This window comes from Nannospalax galili, unplaced genomic scaffold (assembly GCF_000622305.1).
Source record: "Nannospalax galili isolate Female #2095 unplaced genomic scaffold, S.galili_v1.0 scaffold800, whole genome shotgun sequence".
Classification (NCBI taxonomy): Eukaryota; Metazoa; Chordata; class Mammalia; order Rodentia; family Spalacidae; genus Nannospalax; species Nannospalax galili.
The window spans coordinates 484297-502504 of NW_008347125.1; the positions used below are offsets into that span (position 1 = coordinate 484297).

At 39.2% G+C, this 18208-nt stretch overlaps 1 protein-coding gene across 2 annotated transcripts in view; it reads left to right on the forward strand.

Annotated features, from left to right (window-relative positions):
* The window catches only part of Afp (alpha fetoprotein), a 17971-nt gene extending 3170 nt beyond the window's left edge, over positions 1-14801 (forward strand). The window contains exons 3-12 of one of the 2 annotated variants that reach the window (XM_029568546.1): positions 157-254; positions 2911-3040; positions 4898-5112; positions 7078-7210; positions 8606-8700; positions 9198-9336; positions 10964-11187; positions 12259-12391; positions 14328-14382; positions 14662-14801. In XM_029568546.1, coding sequence (XP_029424406.1) covers positions 157-254; positions 2911-3040; positions 4898-5112; positions 7078-7210; positions 8606-8700; positions 9198-9336; positions 10964-11187; positions 12259-12391; positions 14328-14372 — 1212 coding nt within the window. In that variant the 3' untranslated portion in view covers positions 14373-14382; positions 14662-14801. Of the gene's footprint in view, positions 1-156; positions 255-1726; positions 1813-2910; positions 3041-4897; positions 5113-7077; positions 7211-8605; positions 8701-9197; positions 9337-10963; positions 11188-12258; positions 12392-14327; positions 14383-14661 lie in introns of those variants that run through there. The other variant, XM_029568545.1, reaches the window with a different exon arrangement.
* Positions 14802-18208: the final 3407 nt, after the last annotated feature.

The following is an 18208-nucleotide window of genomic DNA, read 5'->3' on the forward strand; positions in this document are numbered from 1 at the left end:
TATTAATCTAAAAGTCAGAAAGAAAAATGTGCTTAAATGTTTGGCATCCTAATGTCTTAGTAAAAATGTTTTATGGGTATTCATGTTTTAGTCATTGCTTTTCTAATTCTTAACTTAGAAAACAGAAGCTTTATTAACACTTTCTTTTACATCTAGACAGCATCAATTATGAAGGAATTAAGAGAAGGAAGCTTGTTGAATGAACATGTGTGTGCAGTAATAAAAAAATTTGGAACCCGAAACCTCCAGGCCATGTAAGTTCCTGCTCTTTGGGGGCAAGAAGGTAGGCTCTGTAGAATTGCCATTTTGCAATTCAGTTCACGTTCCTTTTCCTTAGTGTCAGCAGAGTGAGGGCTTTAATGAGAGAGATTGTGGTTAGAATCTGGACATCTTGGGGCTAGAGGGAGACCATATCACTCTGCCATATTACTTACTAAAGCCCCACTGGAATAAAACTTGGGGGAGAATTTTAAAGTTTATGTTGTCTGCCTCTTCTAGCTCCTTTTCAGTTCTTGTCTGCAGTCGAATTATACCTTATTAGATCGTGCTTTTCTAGCTTTCCTATAAAGTAGGTCAACCTTCATAGAGAGTCATTTCAAATTTGTAGCTTAACAAGAAATCATTCATGTTAATTGTGCTTCTAGATTCACTATAAGGTCCTTATGTCAAGCTCTGCTTCTCATTAAAATATTCCCTTGAGGCAATAATATAGAATCCAGTGTCAGGCTAAAAGAAACAACATAAGTAGTTTTAAGCACTCACTCTTAACAAGCTGGGAGTGATGGCACATGCCTTTAATCTAAGCACTCAGGAGACAGAGGCAGGCGGATCTCTGTGAGTTTGAGGCCAGCTTGGTCTACATAGTGAGTTCCAGGACATCTGAGGCTATAGGGAGACCCTGTCTCAGAAAGACATAAACTAAACAAACGACAAAAAGTATTTCCTTCATGATGAAATCTTTCTAGTATAGTGAAACATTCGAGCTCCAGTCAAAGCCTCCAATTGAAATGTTGGAGGTCTATCCAGCCAGACTTTGTTTGTTACACGGCATATTAAAAAGTACTATGCACAGTAGAGTCCAGAAATCCTTAACCATACAGTTTTTAGTTGTATAGTTACTTCCAAAGCCTGGCTAGAATTTTTTCCTGGAAAAGATCAGATTTATCCTTTAGCAACGTCCCAATTCTGCTAGAAATTTAATGATTGATTCATGTAATACTTTTAAAATCTATCTTAGGTGTAAGATAGAAATGAAGATATGGGGGCTGAAGAGATGGCTCAGCAGTTAAGAACACTGGTTTTTCTTGCAGAAGACCCGGGTTCGAATCCCAGCACCCACATGGCAGCTAACAACTATCTGTAACTCCAGTCCCAGGGGATCCGACAGCCTCTTCTGACCTCTGTGGGCATTGCACAATGTGGGTGCACTTACCTACATGCTAGCAATACATGCATATACATACAATAAAAATAATGAATAAAAAGAAAAAAATGAAGATATGATTCCAGTGAGTTTATAATGTATCTATCATTAAAGTCATATGCCTTTAAAAATCCATCATCAGTTGCAGGAACATGACCATTTGCTGGAAAGAGCAGAGCTGTCTCATACACATCCTTTCAGGTCTAATGGAATTGGCAGACAGGCAGAGCGTCTATTTTCCACTTCCCTTCTGGCTATGCTGGGTGCCTTGGCCTGGTAACTTGTCTTCAGTGTTGAATCTGTTCACTTTCTTCTTTCATGTTGGATTTGCATGTCTGCCTCCTCCTCGGATTCCCAGAAGCTTTTTTCCACCCCCTATCAAATGAAAAGCAAGTATCCTTCTCATGGAATTTTCCTCTCTTTCATCATTTACTCTTTTGTAATTCTTGTTTGTTTTTGAGACAGGGTCTGTCTGTAGCCCCAGCTGACCTAAAACTTGCTGTGTGGACCAGGCTGGCCTTGATCTCACAGAGATCCCTCTACCTCTGCAGGATTTAAAGGCATGTACCACCATGCTGGGCTTATGTGTGTTTTTAAAAATATATTTTGTTTATTATTTTTATTTTATATGTATGAGTGTATTGCCTGCATGTAGGTAAGTGCACTCGTGTCGTGCAATGCCTGCGGAGGACAGAAGAGGATGACAGATCCCCTGGAAGTGGAGTAATGAATAGTTGCTAGCTGCCACGTGGGTGGCTGGGATTCGAACCCAGGTCTTCTGCAAGAACAACCAGTGTTCTTAACCACTGAGCCATCTCTCCAGCCTCGAGGCTTATGTGTTTTTAAAATATTTCATTTATTATTTTTATTTTCTGTGTACGAGAGTATTGCCTGCATGTATGTAAGTGTACACATGTCATGCAATGCTGCAGAGGTCAGAAGAGGGCATCAGATTTCTCTGGAACCGTAGTTACAGATGGTTGTTAGCTGCCATGTGGGTGCTGAGATTCGAACCGGGGTCTTCCGCAGGAGCAGTCAGTGCCCTTAACCACTGAGTCATCTCTCCACAGGCTTATATTTTTGTAAAATTCCTTTTTTGTTGTTTTGAAACAACAAAAGCTGGTCTTGAACTCCTGATTCTCCTGCCTCTACTTTCTGATTGCTGGAATTACATAGCCTATGCCACCATGCTTGGTCTGTATTTTTGTTATAATGATCCCCAAAGCTGAACACCAGGGATGAACAGCAAAGACAGAACTCACCTTAATTATCAAGAAAGGCTTTAAGGAAAGATAGATTATTTCTAAATCACATAGAGCCAGGTCACAATTTGCAGGGCTTCTGCCTTAAAAGATGGAGAAAAAATTGCTGAGATTTAAGATATTTTTCCTTTCTTTTTAAAATATTTCAGTTCTTTTCCCAACTTTATAAATAAATGCATTTCACTCAGAGCAGCAAGATTGATTTTCAATCTTTCCTCCTCCCAGAACTATTACAAAGCTAAGTCAAAAGTTTTCCAAAGCAAATTTTACTGAAATCCGCAAGCTGGTCCTGGATGTGGCCCATATCCACGAGGAGTGCTGCAGAGGAAACGTGCTGGAGTGCCTGCAGGATGGGGTAGGACTTACTTCCTAAGGGGTCCTTCCGCTCCCTTGTCTTTATGTCTTGCTTTAAAAGAGAAGGTGGCCTGGCTTGACTTGATCACAATGTATGGTAATTAGGTGACCCAAGGAAGCTACAGTCTTTCTGATAGTAAAATTTAAGTCATGCTTTTTTATTTTGATTTTCAGTCCAGGGATTATCACCTCCCTGGCCCCTTTTGTGAGGCTGAGACATCCACTTCTTTATTTGACAAATATATATTGAGTCCTTCCTATCACCTGGCTTCACAACAAGGGATACTTGCTAAGAAAGCATTAAGTTGATGTGAAGGGATTTATCATTTGATGGGAGAGATAAGATAACAGCTCCTTGGACTTGGAGACTGTCTTTTGTTGGCTGTTGCCTCAGTGTTGACACTGAAGGCATTCTATTGTAGTTTTTTTTTTTTTGGTCTTTTTGAAGCAGGGTCTCCCTGTAAGCCCCAGCTGTCCTGGAACTCACTATGTAGACCAGGCTGGCCTTGAACTCACAGAGATCCTCCTGCCTCTGCCTCCCACGTGCTGGGACTACAGGCATGCGCCACCATGCCCGGCTCTATTGTAATTTTTAAAATGGATTAATACACTAAAAATAACACAAGACTCTATTCCATGAGGGAAAAGTCCATTCATGGTGGAGAGGGGTGACTAAAGGACTCTAGGAAAATTAATCCAAACTCTTAGTAACAGATTCCACAGCTGGTGGTGATGAAAGTGGTGTGGCTCTTTTGGGCTAATAATTACCTGGACTTCCCAGATAGGGTACAAGAGGTCTATGTAGACCAAATTACACCCCCCACCCTCCACCGCCCACTCCCCGCCCCGACACCTCGGAGGCTTAAAAATCACTGCCTTCTGAGGTTCAAGTGACTTGGAAATGGGGATGGAAAGGCTCATTTTAGCCCACTGCCATGGCGCTGGCAGAGGTAGGCAGAGAAGTCAGCAGGTGGCCGAGGCTGTGAGGAGACAGCTCAGAGTCTTCTAGTTCAGCAGGAATCCCGGCTGTGCGGAGTGGACGAACTGGAAGCACAGATTTTACAACTGTACTTACTTCTTTATGCGGTGGAATTTATTTGCATGTTAGGAAACATCAGCAAAAAAGTATTTTGTTTTTCTTTGAGGTCAGTTTCCATTGTCTGTAAATGACAGTTTATTGATTTTCACTGACATTTGAAAAGTTAGCTTTTAACTTTTGGAGCTCATAACCACTCTTTTTGATTTAAATTGGAAAAATTAATTTCAGTTCATTCATGAGGACTTCAAAAACAGAATAATAAGCTTCAACTGTTGTTGCTAAGAGTGCGCAGAATTTCAACTCCAGAGCGGAGATAAAATAAAGTTCCAGGACTTTGTACTACCAGTTCGTTGTTGTCTAGAGACTGCCCTCTGGAGGGCACAGTGGGTTTCTGCAGCTCTTCTGGTGAAAATGGAGCCTCAGGCTTGTTCTCCAGATTAACACCAGCTGCACATATTGCCTAGAGGAAACTGAATACTAATAGAAAGAAGCTGTTTGATTGGACTAGCACATGCTCTTCTTGTTTTGAAAGCTTTTTATTAAAATAGAAAGTGGGATTTAGATGACAGCTATGGAAAGAGGCCTTGGACAAATAGGTAACTGGAAAGCAGCGAGGAAAAACAAAAAACAAAAAAACAAAAAAACCCAACAAACAAAATGCAAGAGAGATGAGGCAAATGTGTTCATCACTGGCCCTTGATTTTCCTCTTCCTCCTTCCCTCACCCACTTTGCTCCTTCCTACCCTTCCTGTTCTGGCCCCGAGGTCCTACCTTAATGAATAAATCTTCGATGTTTTTTCTTTGTTTTTTCCATGACAGGAAAAGATTATGTCATACATATGTTCTCAACAAGATAGTCTGTCAAGCAAAATAGCAGAATGCTGCAAACTGCCCACAATAGAGCTTGGTTATTGCATAATTCATGCCGAAAATGATGACAAGCCTGAAGGTCTATCTCCAAATCTCAGCAGGTTTTTAGGAGATAGAAACTTTGGTCAGTTTTCTTCAGAGGAAAAAATCATGTTCATGGCAAGGTAATACTCTCAAATGTCTGTCCGCAGTGGTAAAGATCATTATGTAGCCAGCACCTTTGTCTTGTTGAAATAGGGAATGATGGCTATGCTGGTTGAGCGCATTATGTGAGGATGTTTGACTAGAATGCTGTGAGCCCAGGAGATGCAAGCACCCAGCCAGTGAATAGGGAATGAAATCTATCTTACAATAGTGAGACTTTCACAAGTACGATTGCTAGCTGGCTTGCTTATAAAGCTCTATTTTATTTTATATTAATTTCTCTGGGATGAGAAGTGTGGTCCTTCTGTGTGAGCTGCTATATGAAGGCCACCACTGAGCTCTCAAAAAGGATCTAGGTACTAGGTACTAGTGTAATAAGAAGGGTTAGGTGGCAAGATGCTCAGAGGGTAAAAGAGCTTGCCATGCAAACTGTTATCTGAGCTCAATCCCAGGAACCCACAGTGGAGGGAGAGAGCTAACTTCCCAAAGTTGTCCTTGACCTTGACATGCATGCTTTGGCACATGTGCCTCTTCCAGTAATAATAAATAGAATAAATTAAATCTAAGAAAGAGGAAGGGCTGATGATCATGAATGTACTCTTTTGCTATGTGCACTTTAAAAAAAGTTCCCCAAAATACAACTCAATAGATAGAGCTAGACAGGTCTTTTTACAGAAACATTGCAATTTATTGAATTTTTAAGAACATGAGAGCATGTTTAGAGATGCTTATAGAACAATAGTTTGTTGTAATATAATTGATAAGAGTATTTTCATTCTATCTGCCTTTAAGGGAAACAGTCAAGTTAATACATTTTCTGTTATTGTATCTGTCCATGGATGCTGTTAGAAGAGGGATTGTGCAGCTCTTAGGACATTATATTTAATGATCTCCAAGGGCCTTTTTAACTTTAAGAGTCTGATTCTAATGCAGTAATGAAAAAAAAGGCTGTTTTCTTTATAATATTCCCTGAAGATGTTAGTCTTTTGCTGCATTAAAATCAGGTATTCACACATTTTTTGCACTGCTAAATAAAATGGTGTAAACTAAAACAAAAACTAAATTTGAGAGACACATCGAGGCACTTTATTGGTGGTAGAAGTAAACACTTCCAACATCCATAACCCTGGGATATAATGAATTCAAGCATTATCAGTATGTTTATGTATGCATCCACGTCTAAAGCTAATTGTTTGAATCATAGAAATTCTTCAACACAAAGTTCTTTGCATTGGAAATTTCCTCATCTAAGAATGATCTTCCCTCAAGCCCTTGCTCTTTCTTCACTCAGATCTCTGCTCCTATTCAGTTATCCAAAGAGCTTTCTTGGCCACAGGCTGAATCAGTGGCCCCTCTACTCTGGGTGTCGTCTCTGCTCCTATCCTCCATCTTTCTTTACTTCTCTTCATTGATTTATCACTATCTGAGATAGAACACCTATTTAAGCTTGCTTCTGCTTTACTGTAATGCATGCTTTTGAGGGGAAAGGCATTTTCTTTTATGCCGCATTGGGTCTTCACTGCTTAAAGCAATTTTACACACAGTGCACATTTGTTGGATAAATGAATATAAACTCTACAATTGAAAAGTCAAAGTGATACACAAATGAAAACACCATTTTTGTTTCATTTTTTAAAATTTAAAATAATTTTATATACAGACAAGCATATATAATTTTAAATCTATGTTCCTAGATTTGAGAGAGAATATGCAGCATTTGAGTTTAGCTTTTTTGCTTAACGTAATGGTTCTAGTTCCGTCTGTTTTCCTGCAAATGTCATGACTTCATAAAAAGACATTTTACAGGACAATTTGAGTTTGTATTAATAGCGTTACCGTTCACAGAAATTATGTTTGGTTTCCTGCTTCATTTATCTATTTGATTTTTAATGTCTATATGCACCATTATATACAAATGCTTAGGGAATTAATGGTTTAGTTTTGTCTTAGTTCCAACAAAGTAATGTTTTTCCTACACATTTCAGCTATCTTCATGAATATTCAAGAAGACATCCTGAGCTTGCTGTCTCTGTAGTTCTAAGAATTGCTAAAACATACCTGGAGCAATTGGAGAAGTGTTCCCTGTCTGAAAACCCACTTGCTTGCCAGGACAATGAAGTAGGTTGCTCTAGAATTTTATGAGGAACTTGGGAAATAGATTTATATGTGCCCTTAAATATACTGTTTATGGGTTGGTGGGATGACTTGGGGGAAAAGGAGCTTGTTGTGCAGGCTTAGTGGGCTGAATTCAATTCGTGGAACCCATGTAAAAGGCAGAAGAGAACCAGCTCTACAAAGTTGTCCTTTGAACTCCCCATATGTGCTGCTGCATGTGCAAACCCCCCTCCTCAACAACAACAAAAGTTTTTAAAGTTTGTATAAAAGCATCTAGTTATTAACTAGTAATTAGCTAGATATACCTATGAACTAGTAATCTAGCTATTGAGTAGTTATTATTTATTAACAACCAATAGCTTACTTAAGAAATAAAAGTGTTAACCAAAAGTTCTGTGATATACAGAATACAAATATTCATTTTTGACAGCTCCAGAAAGGCACAATCTTGTATAGAAAGAATTATAATCCGTTTTCCAATGATTGAATTCTGCCACCAAATTATATGATTCACAAAATTTTAAACATAATCACTCAGAAGTTTATCTTAGTTCTCAAAATTCATACTTCATCACCTTTTAAAGTATTTTATTTATTATTTTTATTTTATGTGTATGAGTGTATTGCCTGCAATGCATATAAAAACACCTGTGTCCTGAAATGCCCATGGAGGTCAGAAGAGGGTATCAGATACCCTGGAACTGGAGTTACAGATGACTGTTAGCTGTCATGTGGGAGTTGGGAACTGAACCCAGGTCCTCTGCAAGAGCAGCTGGCTAGTGCTCTTAACTATTGAGCCATCTCTCCAGCCCCAACAGTGATATGAGTGTATTGCCTGCATGTATGTAAGTGCACCCATGTCATACAGTGTCCATAGAGGTCAGAAGGAGGCATCAGATTCCCCTGGAACTGGAGTTACAGACAGTTGTTAGCCACCATGTGGGTGCTGGGAATGGAACGCTGGGTCCTCTGCAAGAGCAGCCAGTGCTCTTAACAACTGAGCCATCTCTCTAGCTCCCCATCTTTGATGTTTTTTTTAAAAAAGCTTCTGGGCTGGGGAGATGGCTCAGTGGTTAAGAACACTGGCTGTTCTTGCAGAAGACCCGGGTTTGAATCCCAGCACCCACATGGCAGCTAACAACTGTCTGTAACTCCAGTTCCAGGGGATCCAACAGCCTCTTCTGACCTCCGCCGGCATTGCATGACACGGATGCACTTACCTACATGCAGGCAATACATGCATACACATAAAATAGAAATAATAAATAAAATATTTTTAAAAATAAAAAAGCTTATACAATTGATCTCATAATGCAATAAAACACTGGACAATTGCATATATAAAATTATGTTTTTAGGAGGAGAGAAAAATGCATGTCATAATGTTTGTATTTTCAGGAAGAATTGCAGAAACACATCCAAGAGAGCCAAGCACTGGCAAAACAAAGCTGTACCCTCTTCCAGAAATTAGGAGAATACTACTTACAAAACCAGTATGTATTTACAGTGTTATCAGTGACAAAATTACTATCAGGTGAGGGAATATGATTTAAATTCATGAGCCATTGCTACTCCCACTTCAATCCCTAACTGATTGGAAGTCACTATAAATTCTCCCAGAAGGTAGTCTTCCCCTTTTTAGAGAGCAGGAGAAATGGCCTGTGAAGTCTGATCAATTCATTCCCCAAACCTTGCAAATTTTTGCAGTAAAGGTATTCACTTCTGCCCACAGTTTGTCACAGGTACAGCACCATAAGATCACAGTTAAAATCAAGAAAACACTGAGGGTGGGAAGGGAAGCCAGTGTGCGGGGGGAGTCCACCTCCCACTGGAATGTGGGGAAGATGGGAGTAGAGAAGGACTGTGGGAGTAAACACTTCTCAGAAGATGGTCCACATCCCTTGTGTCTGCTGACACCCAAAGGAGGTCCTTGAGGAGGAGCAAGCGTCCAAAACCTTAAGAATGATATGGTGAAAAACACTTCTTTCAGGTTTCTCATTGCTTACACGAAGAAGGTCCCTCAACTGACCTCAGCTGAGCTGATAGACCTCACCAGGAAGATGGTGAACATAGCAGCCACGTGCTGTCAGCTCAATGAGGATAAATGGTCGGCCTGTGGTGAGGGAGCGGTGAGTGTCCTATCTCATTGCTGCTTTGTTTGACTTGAAGTAGCCTCCTGTTTCCATGTAGGAGAAATGGTAGAAACCAGTCTGGAGATGGCACAGTTTGGCATGTTCAAGGACTTCAGCTGGAGGTGGTGTGAGGACAGCTCTCAATGTTTGACTTGTGGCCAGGCTTCCTGTCCTGGAATCACTAGTGGAAGAGCAGCCAGTTTATCCAACAGCGTCTGAGCAAGTTTTATGTATAGGAAGTAGAATAGCCAACAGTTATTCAACTCCTTATGTCTTTGCCATTCTCTAAGTTCTTTACTATTAAAAAGAAAGGAAAGCTTCACCTCTGATAGATTACAATTATTCGTTTGATTTTAGCCGTACTTCAGTCTTCGCCTTTAGCAGTCCAATCTTATTAGTATAATGATATTTGGGGAAGTTTGTTCCTGTGGTAAAGAACAGGGTAAGGCCCGTGTTTTATTTAGTAAATCTCTGAGCTTTTTTTTTTTTTTTTTTTGAGATAGGGTCTCTCTGTAGCCCCAGCTGTCCTGGAACTCACTGTGTAGACCAGGCTGGCCTCGAACTCATAGAGATCTGCCTGCCTCTGCCTCCTGAATGCTGGGATTAAAGGCGTGCTACACTAGAAAGGAGACTTCTGCCATTAAGATTGAGCCTTTTTCATTTGCCATTTAAGAAAAAAAGTGTACCATTCTTGTGGGATGGCTGCCTTTAACTGGATAACTGGAGTAACCTACAGAGTATTAATCCAGTGATAGCAAGCACACAAAACATGCAAATACTAGTTAAAGTTTATGACTAGGTGTTTAAGAAGCTATCTTTGAAACATAGAAGACAGGAGGATTCTACATCAAGGTTGTACATGTATACACACACACACACACACACACACACACACACTTCTGTTATCCCTGTGTGTGTGCACGCACATATGCGCATGGCGCAAAAAAAAAAAAAAAGTCAAAGGTTCAGTTTGTGCTGTTTCAACCTTCAGAAAGTATTTTACTATGTAAGAAGCAAAATTCAGGGACTGGAGAGATGATTCAGTGGTTGAATGTACATTGTTCTTGCAGAGTACTAGAGATCAATTCAGAGCACCTACATCAGAAGCTCACAGCAACTTGTAATTTCCGCTCCAGGAGGATCTGATGCTTCTGGCCACTATGGGCACTTATACTCACATGCACATAGCCACATTCAGGCATATACACGTCACTAAGAATAAATAAATTTTTTTAAAAGGCAAAATTCAACTAGATATATACAGAAAACAAACTACTAGTTTGTTTGTATGTATTAGGGCAGAGACGTTTTTCCTTTTTGGAAGTCTGCATGTAACTAGACGCATACTTCAAATAACTGGCACAGATATTTGAGGGGTTTTCTTCAACATCACATGTGTAGCATCTGTCACTACAGATATATTAAGATTATCCCAAACAAATGAGTAAACACTGAAGTCCATATTATGTCATAATAATGGCAATGGTACTAGACAGCAAATTTTCCTGATATTAACCATAAGTTGCTGGACATTAGGAATGATTGCATGAGCTTTCTGGAAATATGAACTAACTTAGTGGCTAACCCCATTTCCCAACTTATTCTTTCTCATTCTCCTCACCAGGCTGACCTTTTCATTGGACACTTGTGTATCAGACAGGAAGCAAACCCTGTGAACCCTGGTATCAGCCACTGCTGCAACTCCTCCTATTCCAACAGGAGGCCATGCATCACTAGCATAGTGAGGGACGAAACATATGTCCCTCCACCATTCTCTGATGACAAATTCGTCTTCCACAAGGACCTGTGCCAAGCTCAGGGCAGAGCACTGCAAACAATGAAACAAGAGTAAGAAATTGTTTCATTTTACTATGGAGACACAGACACCACCAGGGAGGACCTGAGACTCCAACCTTACGTGTTCAGAACTCCTGGGTTTACTAAAACATTACTGTTCCCAAAGCACTTAAGGTGTCTTTCAGAACTAGCTCTGTTCCAGGGTTGTTTTTTTTTTACAGCCTTGTAGGGAAGTAGGCCTGGAAAAATCCACCAAGGTAGACAATTTTCTGTTTATGAAAACTGTCTCTGTTGTAGCTAGTGTGATGGATTTGTGGGTTGAGGGAAAATGGACACTCTATTTTGGAAGATTTGAATGTATCCTTGCAGTGAGTCTTGCTACTTCCATTCCAAGTATAGGAAACACATAATTGTATCTATAAGGAGAACAATCATATTGGACTCAACTATGTAGTATGGCTGTTAAAAAATGAAGTGCATGTTTTATTTCATGATAAGAGCCATTCTGTAATGGTGATGGGAGTATAGTCAATAGAACTTGTGTTCTTCAAACAGCCATCTATGCATTTTCATTTTAATTTAATATTTATTGGCTTTGTAAATGGACTTTAGTGGAAGACCATTTCTTTCTTTTAATTTCATCCCAGTTTGAGACATGTTTCAAGAAGTAATACAAATAGTGCCTCCTCTGGAAAACCTTCGTTATTGCCTTGTCAACAGTTAACTCCAACTCATCGATGAGTAGGAGCCAGTGCTCCTCAGGTAAAGGTGTGGTAATGGTGGTGTCAGCATCTGGACATTGACCTGTGAACTTGGATAAACCACATCATAGAAGAGGGAGCAGGAAAGGTTAACATAGGAAGCTATGACAATGACCACGCTTCACTCCAAGAAGCATGCAGAATCATGAAACAGTATTTCACCTGTACTCTGCAGCAGGGCAGGCCACGGCTTGCATGTTTCCAGCCTCAGTCTTTCTGGGGCTCTCTGGCTGGTGATGAGTGGGAGGAGTGATGAGTCAGGGACGGTGGCCCAGGCTTTGCGAAGTTTCTACTAGGAAAGTTTTAAAAAATGCCATTGAGTAGCAGGTTTTCTTGTATTTTATTTTGTGTTAAACCATAGGCTTCTTATCAATCTGGTGAAGCAAAAGCCACAAATGACGGAAGAGGAGCATGAGGCTGTCACTGTCGATTTCTCTGGCCTTTTGGAGAAGTGCTGCCAAGGCCAGGAGCAGGAAGCCTGCTTTGCAAAAGAGGTATGTGTGGCAGGTTCATCCCCACAGTCTTGGTATGGAGCGTTCTGTGTGAAGAATGGGAAGGATAGCCTACATATCTGTGTCTTTAAAACAGTGACAAGTTCAAATTTCATTGGAAATATTATGATTTAAAAATAGTATTTTATCCCTAAATATTAGGGAGAGTTATAATTTTGAAAATATCTTAGGAGAATTAGTAATTATGATTTATTTCCTGGTAGAGAAAATGATTAAATGTATAAGTAATAACTGATGATAATTTGGACTGTTTCTCATGTAAAATTGATCAATTTCATAAAATGAATGAAAAGGATTTCATAGTCTATTAATTATGTAGCCAAGATATTAGGAGACTATTATAGGAAAGGCTCTTGAATTTGTTTTGGAGCATGCCTTTGAATACCAACAGAGTAGAAATAAAGAATTATGTGAGTCCCTTTACTAATAATTTTAGCTGGATTTTACTTTTTTTTAAACTTGATAATTACACATAACATTTTAAAATTATTTTTCTACCTTTATTGAGGTAAAAGCTGCATGTATTTAAGGTGTACAGTGTGTTTTGATATATGTATATGCTATGAACTAATTGTTACAATCAAGCAAATAGGCTGTTTTGTAAATCTTTAGTTTATATTACTAAATCCATTTGAATCTAGCATCATTGTATTTTTTTACAGACAGCTCATTTATAAGTCACAAAAACATATTTTTTTAGGGTCACAACGAACACATTTATTGGGATTTGAAATTTTTACTTTGCTGGGTTATATAAGGCCATTTTCATGCTGGAATGGAATGTACTTGGAACATATTCTTCTCACACTCTGCTCCCTTCTCCTTTCTTTCCTCTCCCCCTCTTATTAATTCCCTTCGTTCTCCTAGACAGCTTGGGGCCTACCTACATGTCATCTGGAAGCATCACTGTATTTTTGTAATAGTTTACATTCTTATTTTTTTTTGACAGTTTTATCTCACTATGCAATAATGTTGACGTTTGGATGTTTTGTTACATACAAACACTAAAATCAGATATTAATAGAAATGTTGAGTAGTGTAGGGTTTATTGTAAATAATATAATTAGATGTGCTTGAGTATGCGGACTTGATAGTACATCTGTGTTTTTGGAGGGGTGAGAGCAAGACACAGTCACGCAGATAAACACAGCTGATGAGATTGATGAATAAACCATTTGTGATAAGTATGAAAATGCTTAACATTTTCTGAATTGAGAAGTGACTGAGATGTGGAGAATGCTATCAAGTAGCAGCACTGCTTTTTCTAAAAAACTTCTTTCTAAGGATTTGTACTTTGTGGAGAAGGGGGAAAGGACAGGCAAGGTGTTGATGATCAGGATAGACAGGCATCTCCTGCTGCTTTATGTGGCCTCTACTGCCCCAGCTGGCATCAGAAGTGCGTTTCTTCAATGTCTTTGTCTTTAACTTGTTTAATCTACAATCCAGTGAGTTCACTCAACATTGTAGAGGGTTAACACCACACTGTAGAGGGTCAACTCCACACTGTAGAGGGTTAACTTCACACTGTAGAAGGTTAACTGCACACTGCAGAGGGTCAATTCCACACTGTAGAGGGTTAACTCCACACTGTAGAAGGTTAATTCCACACTGTAAAGGGTTAACTCTACACTGTAGAGGGTCAACTCCACACTGTAGAGGGTCAACTCCATACCATAGAGGGTTAACTCTACACTGTAGAGGGTCAACTCCACACTGTAGAGGGTCAACTCCATACCGTAGAGGGTTAACTCCACACTATAGAGGGTCAACTCTACACTGTAGAAGGTTAACTACACATTGTAGATGATTAACTCCACACTGTAGAGGGTCAACTCCACACTGTAGAGGGTTAACTCTACAATCACAGGCACAATCATCCATTCCTTTATCTGAGTATCTTTCTGTTCATGACTTTCAGGGTCCAAAACTGGTTTCAAGAACTCGTGCTGCTTTGGGAGTTTAACTTCCTTCAGGTAAACAAATTTCAGCAAAGGCTAAATATAATGTTATAATGTTGATTCTCCCTAAATATCAATCCATAGTATCAGGATTCTATTAATTTTATTAATAAATGTAATCTAGTAAAACAGGCTTATTTTTTAAATATTGAAAACATTTTAGGGGACTTTAATGACAACAGAGAATGCCTTCCTAGATACCTTGCATTTTGATGATGCAGAATAGTGGACCCTGTTACCTTCTGTATGTATTCACTTAATAATACCTAACATAAGCTTGTGTTTATGTTGCAGAGGGAGGAGAAGAAGAGAAAATGAGCAGATGGTTTGGTGTGAAGTTTTTTGTTTAATTATAACTGACAATGCTTTAAGAACGTGATGCAGACTTGCATGTGAGATTTTTCTATCACAGAAATAAAGTGTTTTCAACTGTTTCTGTTTTCCTGGTCTGCTTATTTATGAAAACATAATTTGTTTAAAAAATTTAATTTTATTTTTTGTATATGAGTGTTTGCCTACATGAATGTAAATGCATCCATGCATGCAATACCAGCAGAGGACAGAAGATACATCAGATCTTCTGGAACTGGAGCTCTAGATGGTTGTTAGCTGCCATATGGGTGTTGGAAACAGACTGAGCTATCTTAACTGCTGAGTCATCTCTTCAGCCCTGAAAACAACTTCTTTAGAGTCTTACATGCCATTGCTAGAAACAGATTCTATTAAAATGTGAGTAATGGTTACTGTAGGAAATGAAGGCCTTCCACATCTGCATTTACCACCCTGAGGGCTGGATGCCTTTGTGATCTGAGAAAAATGTTCCTAGGATGAGCACTGATGAATGCTACTGAGTCACATTGCTCCTTATATGACTACTTAAGTGTACTCAGAAAGCATCTAATACATAATGAGAAATAAAATTGTTGCATTTTCATAGGAGCTGTGAAAATTCAGCATCTTTTTTCTTAATCTTATTCAGTTCTCGATTCAGAACATTTAAAAACATATGTTAACTGTACCGTGTAGTTAGTTGCTTTGATCAAATGTAATTGATATTTTTCAACTTTAAGTCTCTACGTGGGCATTCAGTGGCCGGCAGGCCCGGATCCCCAGTTGCTTTGGTAGAGTGGGAAAAAACAGCAATGCAAAAAGTCATGACCATAATGGAGGTGATAGCGAATTGTGAGAGAACCAAAGGGAGCTGAGACTAGTGTGATGGGGAAATTGCTTGACATGAACTGGGCACGGCAGGGCATACTTGAAGTCCCAGCACTCAGGAGGCAGAGGCAGGAGGATCTTCGATTTTAGGTCAGCCTGGGCAGTACAATGACTTCCTATCTACCAACAATAGGCATAGAAATAAAAACAATGAAAAAGGAAATCTTAGCGATTCTGTTGCAGACTTGATCAAGCAGAAGAAAACCCCAGTGAGTGGGAAGATACAGCTTTTAAATAATTATTCAGAGGAAAAAAATGAAAAAGAGTAAAGAAAGCTTGTGGGAGGGCAGCACACTCCAGTACATACCTTTAATACCAGCACTTGGGGGACTGAGGCAGGAAGATAGTGAGTTTGAAAGAACAGCCTGGACAGTAAGAACCTGTCTCAAAAAAAAAAAAAAAAAAAAAAAATTAAAAGTATCAGAGTGATCGAATACTATTAAAACTAACACTTGCACAATGGAACTTAAGATTTTAAATCTTAAGAAGATAAGAAAGGGAAGAAACAGAAAAAATGGTCTCAAAGTATATTGAAAAAAAACTAATGGTTAAATTTTTCCCAAAGCTGGGGAACAATGGAGCACAGGAAGGTTTGACGTTTCCAATACAATTCAGCACCAAGAGGAATCTATATTATAGCCAGACTATCAAAAATCAAAGGCGATTCAACAAGAACTAAAAAGCACATTACACTCAAGGGAGCTCAAACAAGCTATCAGTGGATTTCTCAGGAGAGGCTTTCGAGGTCGGGAAACATAAAATAGGATAATAGAAAGAGTGCTAAGTGATAAAATTACCAAGCAAGAGTACTTTAGAAGAGCTGTCCTTCAGACATGAGAAAGAAAGATTTTCTCAGACAAGCAAAAGCTATGGGAGTTCATCACTATCTGACGCTGAAGGGAGTTCTTGAAGCTCAAAGAAAATAATGCTAATTAGTAACCTGAAAAAATACAAACGTATATCTAGCTGGTAGAAGCAAGAAGACAGTCATGTTTTGTAACCCTCATGGTAATCACAAAGCCAGAATCTTTGGTATAATCACAGAAGATAAAAAGGAAAGTCTGAAGGCAAATACCTCAGAAAACCATTAAACTACAAGCAAAGATAAGCAGATAAAGAGGAACTGCTCACAAAGCAACCAGAAAACAACGGAAACAATTGTGGTATTATCTCTGTATCTTCCAATAACTACCTTGAATATAAATGGATTGAATTCAATCTAAAAATATAGACTGGTTGGCTGGATTTAAAATGAAAGTCAACTATATGCTGTTTGCATGAGACTCACTTCACTCCTAAGGGCATACACAGACTTAAAAGGAAGGGAAGAAAAAAGATGCTCCATGCAAATGAAAACCATACAGAGCAGGGGTAGCAAAGCTTGGGCAAAAACAAGACAAAGTAATTACATAACAATGAAAGATCGAGCCTTCAAGAAGCATTGCGTTACCCTTTCCTGGGGAGAAATGAATACATGGCTATTTACCCCAGAGAGAGCACCGATGACACACCAAAGTAGGGATTCCTCCAAAGTCCAATTTGATGAACCAGGGAGTTTAATGTGTTTAGTTACAGAGTACAGGCAAGGGCTTACTTGTAGGAGCATTGACGCCCCCTAACAGCTGTATCACCCCAAGTCTCACTTTTGTGGACAATGACCTCACAGAAGCTGCACCATGGAGCCCCCTTTCAGTTATCCTTCCACTTCCTACAAACTCCAGCATCTCCTAGGATCACGTGCAGTTGAGGCCAGAAGCCCAGGAAAGAGTCCTGCTAGGCTCCCTTCCTTCTTTTATTAAGGAGTGTTAAAAGCACCATTATCATTGTCATAGACCTAGTCATTTCTGTATTGCTTTGTTATTTCATTACCTTGGCTACCTGACCAAAGTATTGTCTACTTCAAAATGGTGATAGGAGGAATATGTGATAGCCAGAGGAAAAGGCTGAATCATAGCAGGAAGATCTACAACTTATCAATAATATGTACCCAAATTGGAGCACTTAAGTATACAGAGAAAACTAATGGATCTGAGAGGTGAGATAGGCTGCAATGCATCAATGGAGGGAGGCTTCAATTCCCACTTTCAGTCGTACACAGATCATCGAGACAGAATATAAGCATGGGCATTTTGGACTTAAATTACACTTTAAACCAAAAGAACCTAACAGACTCACACAGAGCATTCTATTTAACAACAACAGAATAGATATTATGTTGGATGGCCATAAGGTTGAATTCTACCATATAGTTAAAGAACTAATACCAATAATTCTTGAACTTTTCCACAATGTTCAGAGTGAGCATTTCTGTAATTGTGGAGAACTGGAATATTATAGGCCCAGAACAAAATTGTTTTGGACTATCTTTAGCTCCCTTAATAGCTACTCATTACTCACCTCTGTATTGGACTTAACATCCTTGGGATTATCAGGCAAAATCCTTTCTGGAATGTACTAGCTGACCCCTAGCCTCCATCCATTCAAAAGCTAGGGATTTCATTAGATAATATTTGAGGATTAATTACAGACACTTCCCCATTTCATTATGACCTTCCTACTTGATATTCCCACCAATGAATCATAAAAAAAATTAAAAACCTTGACATGATTTTCTTTCTTCTTT